Below are 21,407 nucleotides of genomic sequence, written 5' to 3'. Positions count from 1 at the left end.
TTATGCAAACTTATTATGATTAACAACTCTTTAGTGTTACTTTTACATATCACTTTGCCACACTCAACAGAATCACCAATCACTATGCGTGAAAGCCAGGCATTTAGACGTGTAAAAAATGGTGTCATATCCAAACATTTAAACTGGAAAGCGGCATTTAAAGATAATTGTCATGCAATAAGAAAGAGGCTCCATGACACACTTTAAAGCAAACTCGAGGCAGCACAATACAACACAGATTTTTATTACTCTTATAAAGGCCTGTAACATCCAACTGGATTTCTAATGATTACCCATTTTCCAGGAGAAATTTGTTTCCATATCCTCATTGGTCTAGGACTAGATTACAAGAAAGAGAACTTCAATTTGTCCCTAGCAAATCATTTGGGCGATGCACAGGCAACATATTTAAGGGGAAAGAGGTTCATCTTGTTACATTTATACAAATAAGAAAGAATTACTGGCAGGGTGGATCTGGATTGAACTTCACTGATTCTTTCCAAATGAGCTCCTTCACGTGCTCTTCAGTGCATGATGGCTGATCAAAATCAAAACTGAATGGCCTGGGACAGACTGGCTCATCATTGATGTTGTGAAGTGATGAAAGATATGGGTGGCATAGTGCTTCATCAACTGCAAATAAATGAAAATACAACATAAACATGAAATGAAACAAATGAGATCATTTATATTTACTAAGAAAACGATTGTAATAGTGCATACCTGTAATGCGTTTGTTTGGATCAAAGATAAGCATCTTTTCTAACAGGTCCAATGCCTCAGGCAACATGTTAGGGAATCTGGCTGAGAATTTTTGCTTCCGGTACTGTGGAAGCTGTCTAATATATCTTCTGGCATTATCACTTCGCAGAAATTCAAGGCTTGCATCGTCAGGTGAACCTAATAACTTTTGTGCACAAGGAAAACAGAATGTATGAATGGTGTTACAACTTATAGCCATTAATTAATTTACACCCAACTATAAAATCAGCTTATAAGCATTTCTCATACGTTGACAATAACAACATTCAATACATTTAGGTAATGGCAGATAATAGATATAGGTAATGCAAATATGCAATACATGAGTTAGAAACTTTACATGGTTAAGCAGAGCATACCAAAATTGGAAGAAGCACCAAAACCAAAATCATACCTCCGTTATAAGCCTTAGTTGGTGAACATAGTCTTTCCCAGGAAACAAGGGTTCTCTTGTCATAATTTCACCGAGTATGCACCCAACAGACCAAACATCAATTGCAGAGGTATACTCAGAACAATTAAGGAGCAATTCCGGGGCACGGTACCATCTTGTGACAACATACTCTGTCATGAAATCGGTTTCAGTTGTTGTCCTTGACAAACCGAAGTCCCCAATTTTAAGGTCGCAGTTTGCATTCATTAGTAAATTACTGGGCTTAAGGTCACGGTGCAAAACATTAGCTGAGTGCACATATTTCAGCCCCCGTAACAGTTGGTATAAGAAGTACTGCACAAGTTTCTTCAATTATCAATTCCATGCTTAATTTCAAACTCAGTTCATAATTCAAGATGAAGATGATCTATTACAAAGTGAAGGCATGTTCATAATTCAAACATTTAAACTAAAATCTGCTAACATTCGAGAAGAGTAGAAGGGCTATATGCCTGTGTCCATATTGTTTGTAACAAGAGGTAGATAGATATTATGTTAGAAAATATAAAGACGAACTTGCTCTAAGAGATTGAAAATAACAATTATTAAGATCCAATACTATCATTTGAGCCAAACCTGGCAATGGTCTTCACTAAGAGGCTGGTCAGAATGAATTATGTGATGAAGATCAGTGTCCATCAATTCATAAACAATGTACACATCATTAAAGGTCTCCTTTTTGGGGGGTCGTATGATATCCTTGATGGCAATTATCTGTGAAAGATAAAAGCAATTTTAAATATTCAAACAATTATAAGTGGAGAACTAGCTTCAGAAATGTAGAAGAAAACACATTAGGAGATCAAAAATTGAATAAGATCGAGTTAGGTAAATTCTCTCTATATATAAACAGCATGCAAAGACAAATCATGTATAAAAAAAATCTTTCACAATACTTGTGGCAGAAGAAATGAAAAAGGACAAATCATCTCTTACCGTTGACATATATTTAAAATCTTTCTTCCTAGTAACAGTTTTTGAAACAAAATTTGTATTATTGAGTGGAAATTAGCTCAGGGGTTTGCCAGTTCTAAAATATGCTAAATATTGTACTTTCTTGACAGATCAATGCATCAGAGATTAATATCACATGAATTTATAAAAACAATTGCAACGTGATTACTAGGAATATTATATTTGAAAAACCACCTCCTCAGTTTGCAGGAGTACATCAAGGAGTGTAGAAAAGGAACAGAACAAGAAATGAACACTTACATTCTCATGGTCCATGTGACGAAGGAGCTTGATTTCTCTCAATGTCCTCTTAGCATCAATTATATTGTCAAATGCGTTACCGATCTTCTTGATAGCAACTTGTTCGTGTGTTTCGGAATTAACAGCAGCACTAAGAAGAAACATTGCTCAAGTGAACATAAAATCGTTCCAAACAGATAATAAATCTTAAGAAAGTGTATCTGTCCTAACTCAATTTTACAAAATCCACTTGTAAGGTAAGATTTACTCTTACTATATACTATATTTTGATTCATATCACTAGTTTGTGAGATCTTCAACACACTTCCCATATACTACTATATTTTGGTCAAAACATCGGTCAAAGTAAAATCTCCAACCCAACTTCGTTGAATGTGTTGAGAACTAACTCATGTCAATTTTGATCCACATCTAAGAGAAACAACTATTACTTGCTCATGTGTTGTTACAGAAGTTTTGACATAGATTTACTAAAGAACATGAATTCCCAACTCGCATCCAAACATGCACTTCATCATGTTGAGAACCGAGCATCTAACATAAAGTTTAAAAGATTGAATATCTACCGGTAGTTTGATAACAATTCGATAAGCGAATAATAATAGTTAAGATAGACTCTCATGCTTTCTTAGTTTGGGCCAAACTCAACTTGTCACTTGTACACTATATTTTAGGCATATCATTAGTTAATAAGAGATCTCCTATGAACAAATATTTCAGCACTTAACTGAAGTAGGAAATAAAACTCTTACCAGACGATGCCATTAACACCTCTACCAATTGGGCGAATAGGAGGCACGTACTTGGAGGACACTTCGAACAAGTTTCCATACACATTGTACTGTGCATATTTACCACCATGGGTGAGAACCCTTTTGATTTTAGCATCCCCTGAAGCTGAAGCAGCAGCAGAAGAGCTTGACCCTTTTGTGGCCATGTTCAGTTTTGAAACTCAAAGAGCTAAGGGTCGTCACCTTTCCAATCAAAATTACAAAGCCAATCAGAGTTTGCTCCTATCTAAGTTACCCAATAGCAAACAACAAATATCATTTTTCACTAGTTGAGTTTATTATTAGTTGATGATGGGAAAGTAAATAATACCTTCCACCCAATTAGTATAAAAAAATATAGATACTTGTGTTCATGGATCAAACATTTGTTGCAAGATAATTTTGACACATACACAAAAAGTGGTTGTAGAACATATCAAAAAGGAAAAAGTAGTTGTAGGATAAGTGTGTTTTAATGAAGCTTTTTATAAAAATCTTAGAATGGCGTTTTCGATATCATGAGTTTACCACTTGGCTATTGATCATTCTACCTGTAAAAGGCTTAAGTGTAACGTGATCTCCAAAAGCATAGGATTTGTCACGAGATGTTTGCTAATTTTCTTACAGTCATGCATCGTTAAACCTCTAGAAACAAGACCAGGCTTCTTTCCCTTTTTAGGTACGTACACCTCAGAACCCCGTCCCATTCTGAGTTCACGAATTGCATGTGATCATAAGTTGCATGGTAAAACGTGTATCTTGGTTGAAAGTATACCACGTATTGTAGTACTTTATGATGTGAAAAGAAAGAGTAAAAAGGAAATGGATGAACTAACTGAACATGAAATGAACAAAATTAATTATAAAAAATGTGATCCTCGATCGAAACTTATGTGACTGCTTTGGTGGCTTAGGCCAACGCAGCACAATAAAGTGTGCACAATTATCCCGAGATAGCGTGTATACCTCTCAAGAGACTTCTTTTGTTTCTTTGTTGGAAATCTCAATTCTTCTTTTATGTGAAATGTTTTCATAATATTTTTTAGTATGTGTCTGTTGTGTGGTGTGGTGGATGAAAGGATTTGGATATCGTCGACTCAAGTGCTGGATTTGTGTTTCGATTTTCATTGAATGTGTGAAATATGAATACACAAATGCAACTTTTGTTGGTTGAAAACTTGAAGCAAAAAATTGTTGGTGCAAATGGCATGCGAAAGTGGAAGATCAGCGTTTGACTTTGTTTCATAATACATCAGATTCAGACATTCTTTGTGCAAGTGGTGGACGAGAATAGAGTTATAAAGTACCATGCATCTATCTTCAGAGCAGAAAAACATGGCTCCTGCAAATTTTACATATATATCAAACGTTAGTTATATGGTACAAAATTCACGATATGCAGCAGGAAAAAAAATGGAGAGAATAAGAGCCTATAGAAGTCTAATGAAGAACACGAGTACGGTCACACATCTTCTGAAGTTTAATGAAATTACCTTCGATCAAAACTCTTTATCTTTTGACATTACATTCACTTCCTTCTATTAAGGTCTTACTCCGTCATAAGGAAAGGTTGTGTAAGGCCAAAAGATCATGGCAGCCATTGATAAAATTTCGTTAAATCTAATTAAAGAGATTTAAGTATAGTTTATGTAGCTAATGTTTATGTTCTTCGAATATGAAAGACACGATTGAAGAGGTTGTCCATAACATAACATAAGTTATTGCCCAAGCATCGGCCTGAACCTGAATATGAAATAGTGACCATTTATTGGAATTATTATTAACATAAACACAAAGCAATGTGTGTATTTTAGGGCTACATGTAACATGGGTGTTGAATAGACTTCACTCGCTTTAAACTCTGAAAATGTGCTTAGAAGATCCAAGCAAAGCAAGAAGGCGCAGCTTGAGTACCATGGTATTCTATTAGTGCGAATAAATAATCATGTCATGATAAGACAATCACTTCGGAGCATAATAACAGAATTCTCTCAATAATATGTACAATGTGTACCACGGAATGCACCGTACAGCATAGCAAATATAGGGTTCTCCTTATAAGAAGAATTGATTTAATAACATTAAAAGTGACAAATTGTGTACTTAACAAACTATGCACGTACACAAACCGCATACAATGTATGAGGTTTTTATGCAGCTCCACAAGGAATACCTCGATTAATATTAAGACCAAAAACCGGAATCTATACACAAAGAGAGATACTTTTTTTTTTTTTTTAACTCTTTTACCTTTTAATTTATTTATTATGTTACTTTTAAATAGTTTTATTTATATAAATTCTATGTATAGATTCTCTTTTAATAACTGCACATTATCTATATTAAAGCAAACTATTCTCTTTTAGGTAGTGTTTGTTTCGGGTGATGTACTGTTTACGAGCAACGAAAGGCGAGGAAAGTGGGTGTTTGTTTCCGGTGATTTGCAACAAAGGAAAGGCGAAGAAAAAGGGGGAGAAACACTGTTGCTATCCTCGCACAAAAGCGAAGAAAGGAGAAGAAAGCCACGTAGGATTTGTGAAAACCCGGAAATGCCTTGTTCCATGCATGCATAATCGATTATACGAAGGAAGCATAATCGATTATGGTTGGCCACATAATCGATTATGGCCTTGCATAATCGATTATGCTCAGCCATAATCGATTATGCCGGGGTATTTTCGCTTCCGGTGGAACCCAGAACGGCCCGTTCCAAAAATGAATTTTATGTACAAAATGCGAACTCAGAACGGGCCGTTTCACTTTGGGAACGGACCGTTCCAGTTTTGGAACGGGCCGTTTCATAGATGGACGTTGTGGGTTAATTTGTAACCCTAGAACGGCCCGTTCTGGTCTGAGAACGGCCCGTTCTGGTCTGAGAACGGCTCGTTCTGGGTATCAAATTTTGTTATATTTTGTTATTACTATTTATTATTATAAATATTATTATTTTCATTTTTATTAATATTATTATTATTTATTATAATTAGTATCATTATTATTTATTATGATTCTTATCATTTTTCTAATATTTATTATTATTCTTATTATTATTATTTTAATAAATTATACCTATTAATATAATTTTATTGTAATTATTATTATTTACAATAAATAATATTATATTCATTTTTAATCTAACGAAAAAAGTGTAAATTATATATTCATATATTAAATTTTTAATTTTTATCTATCATTAAATTTAGAGCAAATATTTAAATTAAATTATTTTTAAATTAATATTTTATAATATTTTTTAAGTTAAAATTTATATATTTATCTTTTAATTATAATAATTAAAAACCTTTTTTTAACCAAAGGGCAAAATAGTAATCTTACATAATTATCAATTAAAAAATTTATTTTTATCTATCACATCAATCAATTCACTTACAAATTTTCACAAACTTTCTCTACACTTTTCACTCATTTTCCCTTAATCCAAACAACCTCACTTTCCACTCACTTTCCCTTCAAATCTCTCCTTTTCCACTCCCCCTTTTCCATCCTCAAATCCAAACAAAGCCTTCATAAACTGATCAATTGAACTTTTACGCTGCCCGATGTTTTAACATTGCACATAAATCCTTAGGGGCAATCCAAAATCAAATACTATTCTACAAAAACTAAAACTAATTTTTCGTAGGCACAAATAGCATCATTTTCAAGTGTTAACGCTCTCACCCGCATCACACAACATTACAGAAAGTAGAGTATTGCCTGTAGAATTGCGGAACCCCAGTCACGACTACTTTTGCAAAAGAAAAAATCTCGGGCAGATTACATCTCAATGGGCGTAAAATGAGACTAAAAGTTGCCAGTGTAATTTTTTTTAATGTTATATAATTAACTTGAAAGTTAAAAGTTAATAATGTATTCAAGCAAATATTTGTAATAAAGGGTTCACTTCATATGCCTTTCTAATATAACTTGAGCTTAAAACACTATGCATTAATTATTCTGTCTTACTTCATGGGCAGGCAAATTTTAGTAATTAATCCATATTTAAATAAATTTTTCTAAAAACACTTTTAAGAGAGAAAAATAAGAAAAATTGAAATAAACTTCTACATAAATTAAAACCAACTAATACATAATTTAAAAATAAGATTTTGAATAAGCTAAAAAGAGAGCTTCTACAAATTACTTATGTATAAACTAATTTTAACTCATTAAAAAACTTATTTTATTTTTTCTTTTTTATATTTCTCTCCTAAAAGTGAATTTGGATAAGTTTACCCAAATAGACCCTTTCTCCTAAATATGCTAAGTTGTAACGAAAGTTTCAAGTTTCAACCCAAATTTAACTGAGTAGGGAGAATCGCAAGCATTTGAATGAGTTCTAGACAGAACAATAAATGGGGAAGAAAACGAAAATAGAAGTTTGACCAACGAATGAGCCACAAATTAGCAGAAACACTCAAAATTCAAAAATCTTCACTGAACAAAAAACTGAATATAAAGTGTCAAGCCGATTAAACAAATCTATAAGAGGGAAATCTATCATTGACTCCAACTACAGACACATTTTTCTAGAAAACTAAACAAAAAATAAAGTAGAAAACATTATACTTAAGGCAGATTTGAGCTGGTTGGCGCTCCAAAACCACCAGATCCACGGCCAAAGCCAGGCCTTCCGCCAGGACCCTGCAATAAGGCAAACCAATTGATAGATGAAAAAACAACAATAATGTTCTATATAGCATGGTGTACACCAAAAAAATGTTCTAAGCTCATGCAATCATAGCTATGATCATTAGAAGAACTAATATGCTTCACATACACAGCTACCATAACATTAACCAAAAACTTCGGTTCTGCTACATCAATCACGACACTATTGATCAATTAAAAATCAAGCTTTCAAAATTGCAAACAAAGCTAATGGAGGAAAATAATTTAATTGCAATGTCTGAATGAGGTAAATACTACACATGTACATGAGTTTCCAACACAGGACTTGGTTTCAAATTTTCCACAACAAATAAAAGTCACATCATAGAAAACTATATAAACTTCTCAATAAGAACCCTTAAGAGAGAGAAAAAAAAACAATAAAAAAAGTCAAAATGAATCGATCTTCTTGCACATACTAATATTAACTTGTGCATCTCAACTTGTCTGAAATATCTCCCCATAAGTACGTATAAATTTACAAGTGCTTGGAACCAAATACTTATTAAGTTAAAAAGCTCTATAAGTTAGAAACAAATCCAAACTGAACTACGATATAAATCATTCCTTCCCACCAGAAGCAACCTATAAAGTAAAACATAACATAACATCAAACACAACCAATCTAAACCCTAAAGAAATACAGCAAACAATGATAATGCAAACTATGCCACAAAGAATACCAATCATAATTACACTAAACATTAAACAACAGAGGAAATGCAGCAACAATAAGATTACCCCGAAAGAGGGCCTGTAGTCAGCAGGAGCTCCTCCCTTGTCTCCTCCAAAGTCACCACCAGGTCCCCGGGGACCTCCACGGTATCCATCCCTGTCACCACCAAACCTACGCTCCCCGCCTTCAAAGCGCGGTGGACCCCTGTTCAAAACAACATAAATCAGCCACAAATCACAATCAACCAACAGAAACTAGAGTTAATTCAGTTAGTAGCTTATATCCAAATCCCTAGCTCTCTCAAATTCAGTTAGTCCCACATATTAGCTTACATAACACTCATCTCTCCCATCCTACGAACACATGCTCTATTGCTTTGCACTATCATCTTATTCAATCAAATTACACAATAATACAATCCGAGCATTAGGGTTAAAAATAGAATACCTAGGGCGATCACCGGATGGGCCACCGAAAGGCCTGCCAGGTGGCTTGGCTTGCTTCTTCAAAGTGGCAGGGACAATTTCGGAAGGAAGATTAAGGTAGGTTCTGAGAAACTCGATGCCATCGTTGGTGAGGAACCAGTAGTAGTGCATCCAAGCAAAGGTCTCCCTCACGTACTCGCGAGACTTAAAACTCTGCATCAGCTTAATCACCTGCAGATTCGGCACGTCGATGTCAGGGTGCTTCGCCAAATTGAAATCCTTCTTCGCGTAGCAAACTCCCTCTGCACACCGAGAAAAAGGTTAAATTCAATTCAACGAACGAAGGAAGATGAATCGTTATAAATGTTGGGGAACCTACCTTGGAAGAGGTATTTGCAGATCTCCTTGCGGTTCTTCTCTGGAATGATCTGAACAAATAAACGCGCACGCAAATGTTTAAGTCAGAGAAATAAATTGAACAGAATGATGGAAACGAATCGTGATTACGTTCCAGAGGAGTAAGAATTTGACGAGGACGCACCATTGTTACAAGGTGGAAGCGGAGGGAATGGAGGCTGGGAAACCAAGCTCTGCGAATACTTCCACAATGTTATCCCTTTCTTACCAACTTCCCTATAAACCCTAACTTCTCTTTTCATCGCTTTTAACATTAGTGGGCCTATTAATGGGCTCGTATTGGTTCATTAACCCATGGACTACAAACACACTTGGAACTTGGGCTCCTTGTTTATATTTTTTATTTCGATTAAATTATTTATTTATATTATATTTTGAAATAATATATTTGTAAAAACAAATAAATATTAAAATTATACTAATTTATCTTATTTATGAAAATTACTTAAGAAAATGAAAAATGTATAACACTTTACTAATACAAAAATAAACTTTGTGATGAAAAAAAATATATTTAGTTCTTCTAAAAATTTCAAAATTCACCTCTCTCTGGCTTGAACTCCAAGCAATTTTCCCCCATATTTCTTCTCTCTCGAGACTCACCATCTGAATCACGCACTCTCTCTCTCTAGCAGCAACGTGAACCTTTCTTTGTCACTACAACAAGCTGAACCTCTCTTTCTCTCCGCAATCTCTCTTGTAGCAATACAATTCCATATATGTATAAGTCTCTCATCGGTTCATTTTATTTTATTATTATATAACAAGCTAATTTTAAAAATTAAATGTTATTAAATTTAATGGTAAGATGTGTAACTGCATGAACCACTAGAGTCTGCTTGCACGTATACAAAGGGATTACCCCGGAAGGGTGCATCTGTTGGATACTATCACGAGGTATGTTTGTCAAAGAATTTCTTGTTCCTTTTAATTGTATTCTGTTTTTTTTTTTTTTTGTCGTTTTTCTTTATTGAAAAAGTTATCCATGGAAAGCATGGTCAAGCTAAGTGCCACTTTTACTGAAATTGATATATTCACTTTGCTTAAAGGATATATTGTGCCCTCCTGTCTTAACTGTGATGTATCATGTATGCATGTCATTTTTTTTAATAATTTTTTTCTCTTATTGTTTTCTTAATTCTTTGTTAACATTATTCTCTAAAATTATTTTCATTGCATCATTACTGTCATATATGAGCACTTGTATTCCTTTTCTAACTGCAGGATGCATGTTCTGCCAAGTCACATTGAATTTGTTTGTTGAATTTGCGACTTGTCACCATGGTCCTCTCACATTTGTAGATCAAGTTTGTCTGTTCAGAGAGATGCCCCACTAATATAATATGTATCTTGTTCCTAACAATCTGCAATACATATTGCTGTTTGGGCACCTATTGGCAGTGCACAACAACAATGGCCCTGTTTATCTCTAATACCATAAGTGCTCTGTTTTGATTCTTTAGTTTTAATTATTTCTTTTACAGAAAACTTATGAAAGAGTATGCTACTTCAACTAGAAAATTCCTCTGGTGGATCAATTTTGTTTGGTGGGTTATAAAGCAAAAATAAAATTCAGATCCTATAAACATGTAGCTGCTGAATGGAGGTATTTATACTTGTAACATGTAAGTGCCTAATCTCACCCAAAATTCACCTTTCTTCTGGAATCAACACTTTTTGTAGGGTAAGTAACTCTGCCTAAGCCTAAAACTTCATCTTCATTTCCATCTTAAGCAGTATATAATGATTTCGAACTCGGTTATGCTATTTCTTATGAAATAAAGTTCAAGATAATGAAATATGTAAATCGCAAGATTCATTTCCACAAAACCTATGACTAGCAAAAAAATTTAATGCCCTTGCTATTTGCTGGATTTATTAAATTTTTCACAAATTTAATAGGAGAATAAAAGCACAAGCTAGACACTGGACAGAGGAAGCGGTCTATCGTTTTGGTTTAGCCTCTCTTTCTTCGTGTTAATGGAATTTGCAATTTTCCTTCTTACACATTTTTTGTTGTCTTTTTTCAATATTCTTTTGTTAGATAGCCCACAATTTTTAGTGATAACACTCTCGAACTATGCAATCATGTGGTTTTGACAAACGTAACAACCTTTTGATTTGGATGGTGTAGAAGCACAATGGAAGGAACTAGAAGAAAATAGGTGTGGGATGTGGCTGTATCTCTATTTTAACTTCCATTTTATATTTAATTTGCTTCATGTGGCTCATCAACAAGTTACTAAAGCTTAACTCATCTCAAAGGTATATTTAATTTGTTTCATGTTTAAGTGTTGAACTAGAAATGCAACAATTCACAAATTAATATATAAATTATTTTACTATTTATATTATAATTATTAGTTAATGTTCTTATATGTGTATAAATTGGTTTTTAATTACAAACATTAATTATCTTGCATTTCATAAAAAAAAAGTTTTTAATAATGTATATTTGTTGAATTTAACATATATAATTCACATTTTTTTATATATATTTTAATTTAATTTAGCATACAACAGACGAGTAATATATTAAATATTTGTTTGAATGAGAATAATAAAATGTGTTAATACAATATAGATTTACATATGTAATAACTTTTGATTTTAGTTCTTATAAAAAGAATTATTTTTATTCTTTTAAATTTAAAATTATTTTTTAATTTCTATTATTATTTAATCTTATTAACTACTTATATATTTATCATAAAGTTAAGTAACAATATCAACTAACACTCACAATAATTATGTGTTATAGTGTCGGTGTGTAATATATAAATTTTTAATATATTGTTGAAATAAATGTTATTTATCTATTTATTATTATTATTATTATCTATTTATTTTAAAATGATTGTTAAAGACTAAAAATAATAATTTTAGGTTTTAGATGAACGAAAATTTTAAAAAGTAATTTGAGACTAAAATTAAAATTTATTCGGTTTATAAAAATCAAAACTAACTATTTCAAATTTTACAAAGGTGAAGAGTAAATAATTTTTTTACATGACCAAAATCAAAATTCAATAATTTTATAAAAATTAAAAATATATTTAAGTCTATAATCTAATAGGTATGTAATTCATATATTTGATGTTTTTTTTTAATGGAGTGAACTCTTCATTTTGATTCTTGAAATTGTAACAAACATTCAACATAGTCCTTGAAAGAATGAAAACTATACATAAATTAATTTATAAAGTTATACTTTTTTAACCAATTTAGTCATTTTGTTACTTATTGTTAGTCACTTCGTTAGAAAAAAAAAATTATTAGGTGATCTTAGAATAAATAATCTTTAATTAATTTCTATATAATTTATAATTAAGTGTAATTAATTTTTTTCACAAGTTAAAAAATTTAGACCCATGTCAAGTAGTGATTAGTTGTAACTATAGAAACTCAGTACTTTTGAGCAACATAATAGTTTCTCGTTGTTAATTAGAAAATGATCAATATCACACTAAATGCCCCGAACACATCCTCTCTCTCCTAGGGAGCCTTCCTTCTTCTCTCTCCTACGAGACTATCTTCCATCACCTTCAACTTTCTCCTCTCGTTCCTTAATTCCACCCTCTACAGTTAGTTTATGAAAATAAACAATGAATTCTTAAATAAATTTTTTGTTAAATAAGCTTATTTTAGTTAAACTAATTTATAAAATAGCCATAAAAAGCTTATACGTTTGTGAAATACCTTGCTAATCATACTCTAAATTTATAGTTTGTATATCATGGTTTGATATTAACCAAAAAAGTGATCTTTTTTCACTTCTACCTCAAACAATAGTTAATCCTTATTCAAACACAAAGTCATATATTCAAACACAGCTTTATCATAATTTTGTCACACGCTATAGTGTATTTTAATGTGTTTATAAACTTAATTTTAATCGGTTATAATTATAAAGTAATTTATTTGAAATTAATTTTTAAATAACATAATTTACGTAAATTGTTAACTCACTATATAAAAGTTATATTATTTTTACGTTTAGTGAATCGTGCTTTTAAGAGTAAACTTGATTTTAGTTTGTAAAAACTGTATGCAGAAAAAAAAATGTGTAAAAGCACATTTGAAGCATTCAAACACGAGTTTGGAAATATTAATTATTCATGACAAAGCTAGCTAGTAAATAATGAATATTATTATGTACTAATAACGTGGTTATAAAAAAAAAAAAAAGAGTTTTAAAAGTCTCAGCCATTCATCCAAACACATTATTACTGATTTGTAGACACTATTTAAATTTTTTCAATTGAGATTTGAAATCTACAAGAGTTATTATCAGTGCAAGTAAAACTAAACTCAGTGTACTAATTAAATAAGATTTTAAATTTAAAGTTTGCAGAGGGAATAAACATAGTTATAAAAAGAGACTCCATTAAAAATAATTAATGATATTTTAAAAGAGAAATTCTATAGTAGCCATGTTATTTGAGAGGGTACGGGTACAGTTGTAATTACAATTTTATTTTATATTTTATATTTTTAATAATTTATTTAAATAATATTTATGATATTTAATTCTTTCAATTTTTAAATTATTTAGTTATTTTATTTTTATTTTATATATTCTAATTTTATTTGTAATAATATTATTATATATTTACATAGTTTAATTTTAATAATTTTTTTAAGTATATTTTTCTCTTTTCACTTAAATTTTTAAATTTTTAAATTTTAATTTTAATAATTTTTTAAATATATTTTTGTCTTTTTATCTTAAATTTTTGAATTTTTATATTGTAATTTTAATAATTTTTTATTTTTACTATTTATTAATTCTTTTCTTTTTTAATGTTTTGTAATTAACATTATTGAAATCTTATAATTTTAATCTCTATAATTTTATCTTACTTTCCATTTTATAAATATAATTTGAATTATTCATTTTATAATTAAATTAATTTTTTTTAATTCTTTATGAGTTTATATAAAAGAATGTATTGAAACTCCTCGATTTTTGAGGGTACCGTAACAACTCCCATTTTAAAAAACTGAGATTTTTTGGAATATTTCCTCTAAGCCATTTTATAGAGAGAAAAAATGATGACATATTATACTATTGATATCAATTGTTTTTTTACAAAAAGAACCGATGTAATATTGTCTAAACATACACACTATAATAAAATGGTTTTGCTAATCATTGTATGTAGAATAATGATTAAAGAATCAAAAATTAATAAGGCATTAAAAGGTATAATTTTTAATTTTCTAAGCAAATTTTCACTGTAATTTTTATTAAAACTTTTATACATATATAACATCTTTTTAACTTTCAGAGAGTTAAATGAACCGAGTGTTAATGTAATTAAGGACAATAACTAGTAAAATTGATAAATAAATAAATAATAATAATAATAATAAAGCGTATTGAATGGCCATTATTGTTGTTGTTGATTTAACCTAATCAACCCGCAACTGTCAAGAAGGAAACAAATCAATGCATGCACAGCACAGCCTTAAGCCAGAATCTCTTTTTCTCTCGCTTTTGCATTTGGTGTTTTTGGGACTTGGGCATTGGGGGACATGCATGTGATGATAAGTCAATGTTTTTTTCACTTTTGGTCTTTTCCACAGACAGGTTGTTGGTATAAAAGGACATGTAAAATGTAAAGTTTGAAAACCCATTATTGTCGTCCAAAACCACCACAGTCAAATATATACAGAAAATAGAAAATGCTTTAACATATATCTTTGCTAGGAAGATATACTTTATACGTACTATCTTCAAAGTCACTATAAAAGTGTGTGAGTGGGCAAAACCCATGCATTATTTTCATTCAAAATCCACCACATGTACAGTCAAATATTTAGCAATTCGAAGATGCTTTACATATCTTCAAAATCAAACTTTTTCTGCTAGTTTCAATCACCTTTATTTTTCCCCCTTCCACGTCAAAACACCCGACAAAATCAAACTTCACGAATGCCTACATACAACACATTTAATTTTACCTTCAATTCACTCACATTTCACAATCTTTACAAATCAGCAATCAAAAGAAAAACATGCATCTCTGCAAATTCACAAAGCCTGGCCTGGACCATTTGATGAAAATGTCTTCCTAGCTAGTTAGAGAGGTCATAATAAGAAGGGAGAGAAAAAAAAATGGGGACACCTTCCACAATCATTGTTATCTCACAAAGAAGAAGGAAAAGGAGAAAGATTATTTGCTTCCACATTTGATGAATTTGGTGCTAGTTCTTCCCCACCAAGCTGTCCATCAACGTTGTCCCAGAACAAAAAGTTAGCACATTGTTGTTGTGTTTCCACCCATTCATTTAACTCTTGTCTCTGCAAGCACTCTAGTGCTATATCTCCATGCTCGTCCATGTTACAAGATTGTACCTCAATTGGGACCATGTTATCCACGTTCTCTACCAAAGGCGGCAAGTAGTTTGTGGTGTCCAAGCCTACAGTAACGGTAATAGGAGGAAGTGCCTGAACCTGGTGGTGGCTTAAGTTCCATGTTTCAGTGCTCAAACCCATAGCGTCTTGAAAGGGTTCTACTCTCACACTATTGCAGTGATCTGTTGCTGTGCTTTCTAGTGAACTAGTGTCAAACATGAACAAAGGGCATGTTGAGGAAAATAAGGTTTCTTGAACTGGTGGTTTTGTTTGTAGGTTATCTTGGTTGGCAAAGTGGTCTAGTACATTGGAATTGAAGTTGAAATGGGAAGGATTATGATCGATACTTTGTGCAATGGTGGTTGATGACACCGAAGTCTTTCTTATTTTCTTTTTTATCCATGAGTTCCAATAGTTCTTTATCTCATTATCCGTTCGACCCGGTAAGTGGCTTGCAATGTGAGCCCATCTGCATTTCGCAAATTCAAGAATTAATAGAAGCTAGCCCACACTTCAAACCAAGATAAACTTATGTTCTTAATCAGCAGAAGTTTGTATATATAATTTACATAAAATCAAAATGTGGAAGCATTTAGGTCGAGAAATACTTGAAAAGAGAAAATTAAGAATATATGTTTTTTTTTTTTCAAGAAGTATACATATCTATATATAAAGCTGTGATGGTGGGAGGGTAGCGGATCCTATGAAGGTGTACAAACTAAAAGTGAACAAGAAAATATCAATTGACAGAATTATTTGGTTAACCCTAAAACTGCAGCTCAGGGCTCGATATTTAGCTCCTTTAGATATAGCCTTTACTTAGAAAGGATTTTTTTTTTGTATATAAAAATATGGGACAACTTTTGTCGTTAATTTTGATTTCTAGATATTTTTGAGTTGTATACGAAAAATAAATTCAGTAAATGATGAGAGATGGAGATAATTGAAAATGAAGTCAATTATATGATATGTTTAAATAATTGAATTGAATTAAAAATATGGGTTATAATCGGTTCAAATAGTTTGTATAGATCAAATACAATTAGCTAGGTAGAACTCGTGGAGGCTAGAAGTACAATGCTGTCTTTAAACTTAGTTTATAAACTGCTTGATATCTCATTATTCAGTCAATACATAAAATTAATCACGTATATAGCCAATATTTGTTCCAGAAAACTCAACTAATTTCATACTTTCCGAAATTCATTTTTTTTGCCAATGAGATAGTTATTCAACCATATATTGGTGACGAAAAATAAAAGGCATGTCTTATGACACTTGGACAGAAGATATTGCAAGAAGAGCAAACAAGGAAAGGGTTGAACTGATTATATATGATTGATCAAAATCCTGGGTAGAACTACAGAATATAGTGTAATTCAAACCTGTTTCCTACGACCCCATGAAGGTTTATAATTAACTTCTCCTCTTCGGGTGTAAACCTGCCTCTTCTAATATCTGGTCTCAAATAATTAATCCATCTCAAGCGACAACTCTTGCCGCACCTTTGAAGCCCTGAAATCCAAGCACAGATGAAAAATATTACATATACAAGACTTATGTTTTTTAAATTTAATCATTAAAATTGATGTCAGTTTCTATCATCATCATCAAAGAAATTCTTTAGTATTCTAAAAAATTTAAGGATTTCGATAGTGTTATTGAGAATCTGGTCACTTTGGTGTACCCAAATTAATGTATAAAACTAATTGTACAGAACTCTTAAATTTGTTTAGATACAAAAGCAACTGTCCTGAATAAATATTAATTAAAAAGAAAAAAAGAAGAAAAACACAAACCAGCTTTCTCGGGAACTTCACTCCAACAGCCATAGCCATGAGTTGTAATGTATCTGATGAGTTTCTCATCTTCTTCAGGAGACCAAAGCCCTCTTTTAACTTTCTGTTGGTTGCAGCAAGAGTGGTGACCCATAATTCTAGGCTTCTTGCTGTGTCGTAATCTTTTTCCTTCTTTTCTATTCTTGTTCCCCAAGTGGCTCGTATTTGGCTTGATCAAATTAATGGGGATTTGTGTGCAATAGTTAAGACTCTCTTTCTTTCCTCTTTTAAAAGTGAGTGAAGTACATGCCCTAGCCGACATACATTGAGAACCTGTTGTAGGGTCCATGCAAGGGACCCATCTCCATCTAACCCTACAATGTCAGCTCCATCTAACCATACAATGACATTCCATCAACTTAACTCTAATGCTAGCTATTGATTAGTGTCTAACCATTTTCTACGTACATGCGAGTGGAATTACGTAACCAAACCTCATCATATACCACTATAACTAAAGCCCCTCTCCCCATCTTCCAATTATAGTCACCAAATATGGGTATAAAAGAAAAGGAGAGGATGAGATAGTAATATTATCATTGCCGGTTGTTTCTGCACCTCCTTCTCCCTGTCTGCTGCAACTATACAGAATCGTCATGATATCAATAGAGCAAGTGGATTCTCAATGTGAAAATGACGGGGACGATTATTCGGACATTCACCAACTATACATTATCACTAGTTTCGTTTATATTGACACCGGAAAAATATATTTGAATAGTTGTCATCTTTGGATTTTTTTTATTATAAATTTTTCTAGAAGCACTTTATGAGAAAAAAAAATTTATAAGTTAAAATTAGTTTCTGCACATGCTAATTTGTAAAAATTCTCTCATATAATATTTCAAAAAAAAACTACAAATTAACTTATATATAAGTTTTAGTTTTTGCAGAAATTTATTTATTTTTTTTTTGTTAGAAGTATTTTTTGAGAAATTTATTTAAATAAACTCTTAACAATGAGTTCATGCCTAACTCAATCCTACATTATTGTGTGTGTTTGGAAACAAGTTGAGGCCAATATATACTTGTACCAATTGTATCTTTTTGTTGCTTATACATTTCCTTCGCAAAGTGAAGTTCTTCATTTGAAGGGCAGCAAATGACAATCCAAACATGTTAATTGACTTCTAAGATAAGGTTGATCTTTATATAATTAGAATTGAATATTTTAAATGAGTTTAAATTTAACTTAACTCTATAAAATTAACTTATAAATAAAAATTATTCTTGAATTATATACTTTATTGTTATTATCATTTGATATGAAATATTTAAAACACTTTTTAGGAAAACTAAATATTTGAAAGTGGTTGAATACCATTAAAATAAACTTTAATAAAGTCTTAAAATGTGGATTTAAGTTTAATAAAATTAAATTGTGAGATGAAAATTATCTCTCACTTATATATTATATTTTAACTTTAGTATTTAAAATTTTTAACATCATTTGATAGTTCTTACTTATATGCACAAGAATATCTAAATAAATATTCACTATTTCCCATAAGATTATAAATTTTCTAGATAAATGTAAGAAATTCTCTCCTTTCTACAACCCCTTTCACTTAGGCGATGCCTTTATCTTCGTAAGGACCCCTTTTTACAGTGTGGTGGTGAAATACTGCATTCACGAAGAAGATTTAGTAATTAATTTTTAGTTGTCATGCATATAAGTTATCCATCTAGCTTTTCACTACCTCTTCGAATGAACATCTTAAATTTCCACTCATTAATATTTTAAAAAAAAATGGATTGGTTTATCTAACAGACGAATAATATTTTTATTAATAAAAAATTACAATAATAAAAATAAAAATTCAACTCACACTACAATAAAATAGACTTTTAGTGATAATAAAAATTGCTACAAAATCTTTTACCGGCATTTCACACATTAGTCATTATATACAGTGTCGCTAAAATATTTACCGGCAATTATTTTACATGCTGGTAAAGACCTTCATAATGGTCGAGAAAAGTGTATAACTTTTTTGTGTTATTTGTTACTGACATTTAAAATTGCCGCTAAAAGTTTAAGAAAAAAATTATAATACTCTTTAATTATCTTATTTCTAGTCAATTTAGGACTTGTAAGATGAGTACAAGCACTCTTTAGTTACCTTATTTCTAATTGATGTGAGACTTGAAGATGAAAGTATCTTCTAAGTATATATTCTTTAATTTTTTTTAATTATCTTATCTCCTAATACCAACTTAGAATAGTAAGTTATAGGCCTAACTCAACCTTATAAAACATACTTGTAAGTTGAGAGTTATCACTTATATATTCTTTAATTATTTTATTTCTAGTCGATGTGAGACTTAAATTTTTTCTAACAAATAATTATTGCTAATAATAAATTTTGATGTGATGTAAATATATTTTTAATGATAAATAGTTATGAATATTTTTATTAAATAATAAAATAAAGATAATTAATTTATTGTTATTAAATACTCTTAATTACCAGGTCTCAGTTTTAGTATAAAGACAAACAATATAATGTTAAAAGGTGAAAACAATTATGTATTAATGAAATGTTTGAAACCGACAGTACAGCACATGAACCAGGAATGAGTTAGCTAGGTTTATGATTGTCCATATATATAAAGTTTGCAAAGCAATGAGAAGGGGCTTATTTTCTTTATCCATTTTTTTTTCCTTTCAGAAAGAGCTTTATTGAAGTCCTAAGTTTTGCATATCAATTTTTCCCGTCAAGTCTTTATAGATTGAAGAATTAATTAGTTAACAGGTCTGGTGCATAATTAAATTAATCCCTATCATTAAATAAATGTGAAAAATACAAGCAGAGTACAAAAATAACTTATAACCTGTATTATTCATAAAGGGTGTCCGTTTCCCCCTTAATTTTCATATGAAACACAGAACTGATTAAAAAAAAAAACAGACGTTAAACTTAAAAGGAAAATTACAAATAATGGTATCCAATTTTGTATTATGGAAAATTACCTCGAGAAATTGAATTTAATTAGATAACTTACGCTCTCGAACTTTAAACAACTAGTTTTTTTTTCCAATTTTTTTTTCATATGTCCAGTTTGAATTTCGTACAACTTTTCAATAATAGAAAATGCTTATAATAAAAATAAATAAACATAATAGTGAATTTGGCTTTAAATTACAAATTATGGTATTCAATTTTGTATTATGGAAAATTACCTCAAGAAATTTTAGTTTAATTAGATAATTTACACTCTCAAACTTTAAACAATTAATATATATATATATATATATATATAAAGGAGGTTATAATTATACTGATGTAACTTTTATTAAATATTATACCGCTCAATAACTTTATATTAAATGTAAGTTTTGTAAATCCAACCGTTAGATTAAAAGTTCATATCTCATTTAATCTTTATAAAAACAAATAACCTAAACATATCTCCTTGTTAATTAAAAAAGATAATTAAGATTATCATACACTTTAAATTAAGAAAAAATTTCATATTATATAAAATAACATATATTATAACTAATATGATAGAATAGTACATATATGTCTACCATATAAGTACAATATAATTGATATTTTTAATCATTAAAAGAGTTATTTAGTATCATAATTTTTATTTTTATTTTATCTATATCACAACTATCCTCTACGAAACTAAATAATTTTGTTAAACACAAACTATAAAATTTCATTTATTAAAATATATAATAGTTTTAAATTTTAAATATAATTTTACTCTCTTTAAATGTCATAGTTTTTGGTTCAATTTTTTCAATTTTAAAAAGATAATTGTGTTGTAATTCAAGATCTCCAATTAAGTTAAAATAAATTTTATAAATAAATTCATTTTCTTAT

At 30.5% G+C, this 21,407-nt stretch overlaps 2 protein-coding genes across 3 annotated transcripts; both read right to left on the bottom strand.

The window, feature by feature from the left end:
* Window positions 1-218: 218 nt before the first annotated feature.
* LOC109805590 (mitogen-activated protein kinase homolog MMK2) lies at window positions 219-3,649 on the bottom strand. 2 transcript variants are annotated; one of them, XM_020367740.3, is made up of 7 exons: window positions 3,512-3,649; window positions 3,163-3,384; window positions 2,411-2,540; window positions 1,772-1,909; window positions 1,157-1,489; window positions 724-907; window positions 219-633 (listed from the first exon to the last, which is right to left on the bottom strand). In XM_020367740.3, exons 2-7 carry the CDS (start codon window positions 3,345-3,347, stop codon window positions 458-460), a joined length of 1,146 nt encoding a protein of 381 aa, XP_020223329.2. In that variant the 5' UTR covers window positions 3,348-3,384; window positions 3,512-3,649; the 3' UTR covers window positions 219-457. The 2 variants fall into 2 exon arrangements, with proteins under 2 accessions (XP_020223329.2, XP_020223328.2); XM_020367739.3 differs by lacking the exon at window positions 3,512-3,649 and having other exon boundaries at window positions 3,163-3,505.
* A 3,935-nt stretch (window positions 3,650-7,584) lies between these two features.
* Window positions 7,585-17,713, bottom strand: LOC109805683 (uncharacterized). Its single transcript, XM_020367853.3, has 8 exons — window positions 17,530-17,713; window positions 17,116-17,245; window positions 15,524-16,199; window positions 9,494-9,559; window positions 9,332-9,380; window positions 8,975-9,254; window positions 8,593-8,731; window positions 7,585-7,824 (listed from the first exon to the last, which is right to left on the bottom strand). Exons 1-8 carry the CDS (start codon window positions 17,660-17,662, stop codon window positions 7,750-7,752), a joined length of 1,548 nt encoding a protein of 515 aa, XP_020223442.1. The 5' UTR covers window positions 17,663-17,713; the 3' UTR covers window positions 7,585-7,749.
* Window positions 17,714-21,407: the final 3,694 nt, after the last annotated feature.

This window comes from Cajanus cajan, chromosome 2 (genome assembly GCF_000230855.2).
Source record: "Cajanus cajan strain Asha chromosome 2, NIPB_CcT2T_4, whole genome shotgun sequence".
Lineage (NCBI taxonomy): Eukaryota > Viridiplantae > Streptophyta > Magnoliopsida > Fabales > Fabaceae > Cajanus > Cajanus cajan.
The sequence above is the reverse complement of the archived record's forward strand: the minus strand, read 5'-3'. Positions and strand labels throughout refer to the sequence as shown.

Excerpts from the sequence above, each read along its gene's own strand:
- LOC109805590 (XM_020367740.3), bottom strand. The coding sequence starts at position 3,347 with ATGGCCACAAAAGGGTCAAGCTCTTCTGCTGCTGCTTCAGCTTCAGGG. Across the intron at positions 1,910-2,410 it reads GTCACATGGACCATGAGAAT|ATAATTGCCATCAAGGATAT; the intron begins GTAAGTGTTCAT and ends TATCTTTCACAG. Across the intron at positions 634-723 it reads TCCAAACAAACGCATTACAG|TTGATGAAGCACTATGCCAC; the intron begins GTATGCACTATT and ends ATTTATTTGCAG.
- LOC109805683 (XM_020367853.3), bottom strand. The coding sequence starts at position 17,662 with ATGGGTCACCACTCTTGCTGCAACCAACAGAAAGTTAAAAGAGGGCTT. Across the intron at positions 9,560-15,523 it reads CTCCTTTTCCTTCTTCTTTG|TGTGGAAGTATTCGCAGAGC; the intron begins TGAGATAACAAT and ends AAGGGATAACAT. Across the intron at positions 7,825-8,592 it reads ACTACAGGCCCTCTTTCGGG|GGTCCTGGCGGAAGGCCTGG; the intron begins GTAATCTTATTG and ends GCCTTATTGCAG.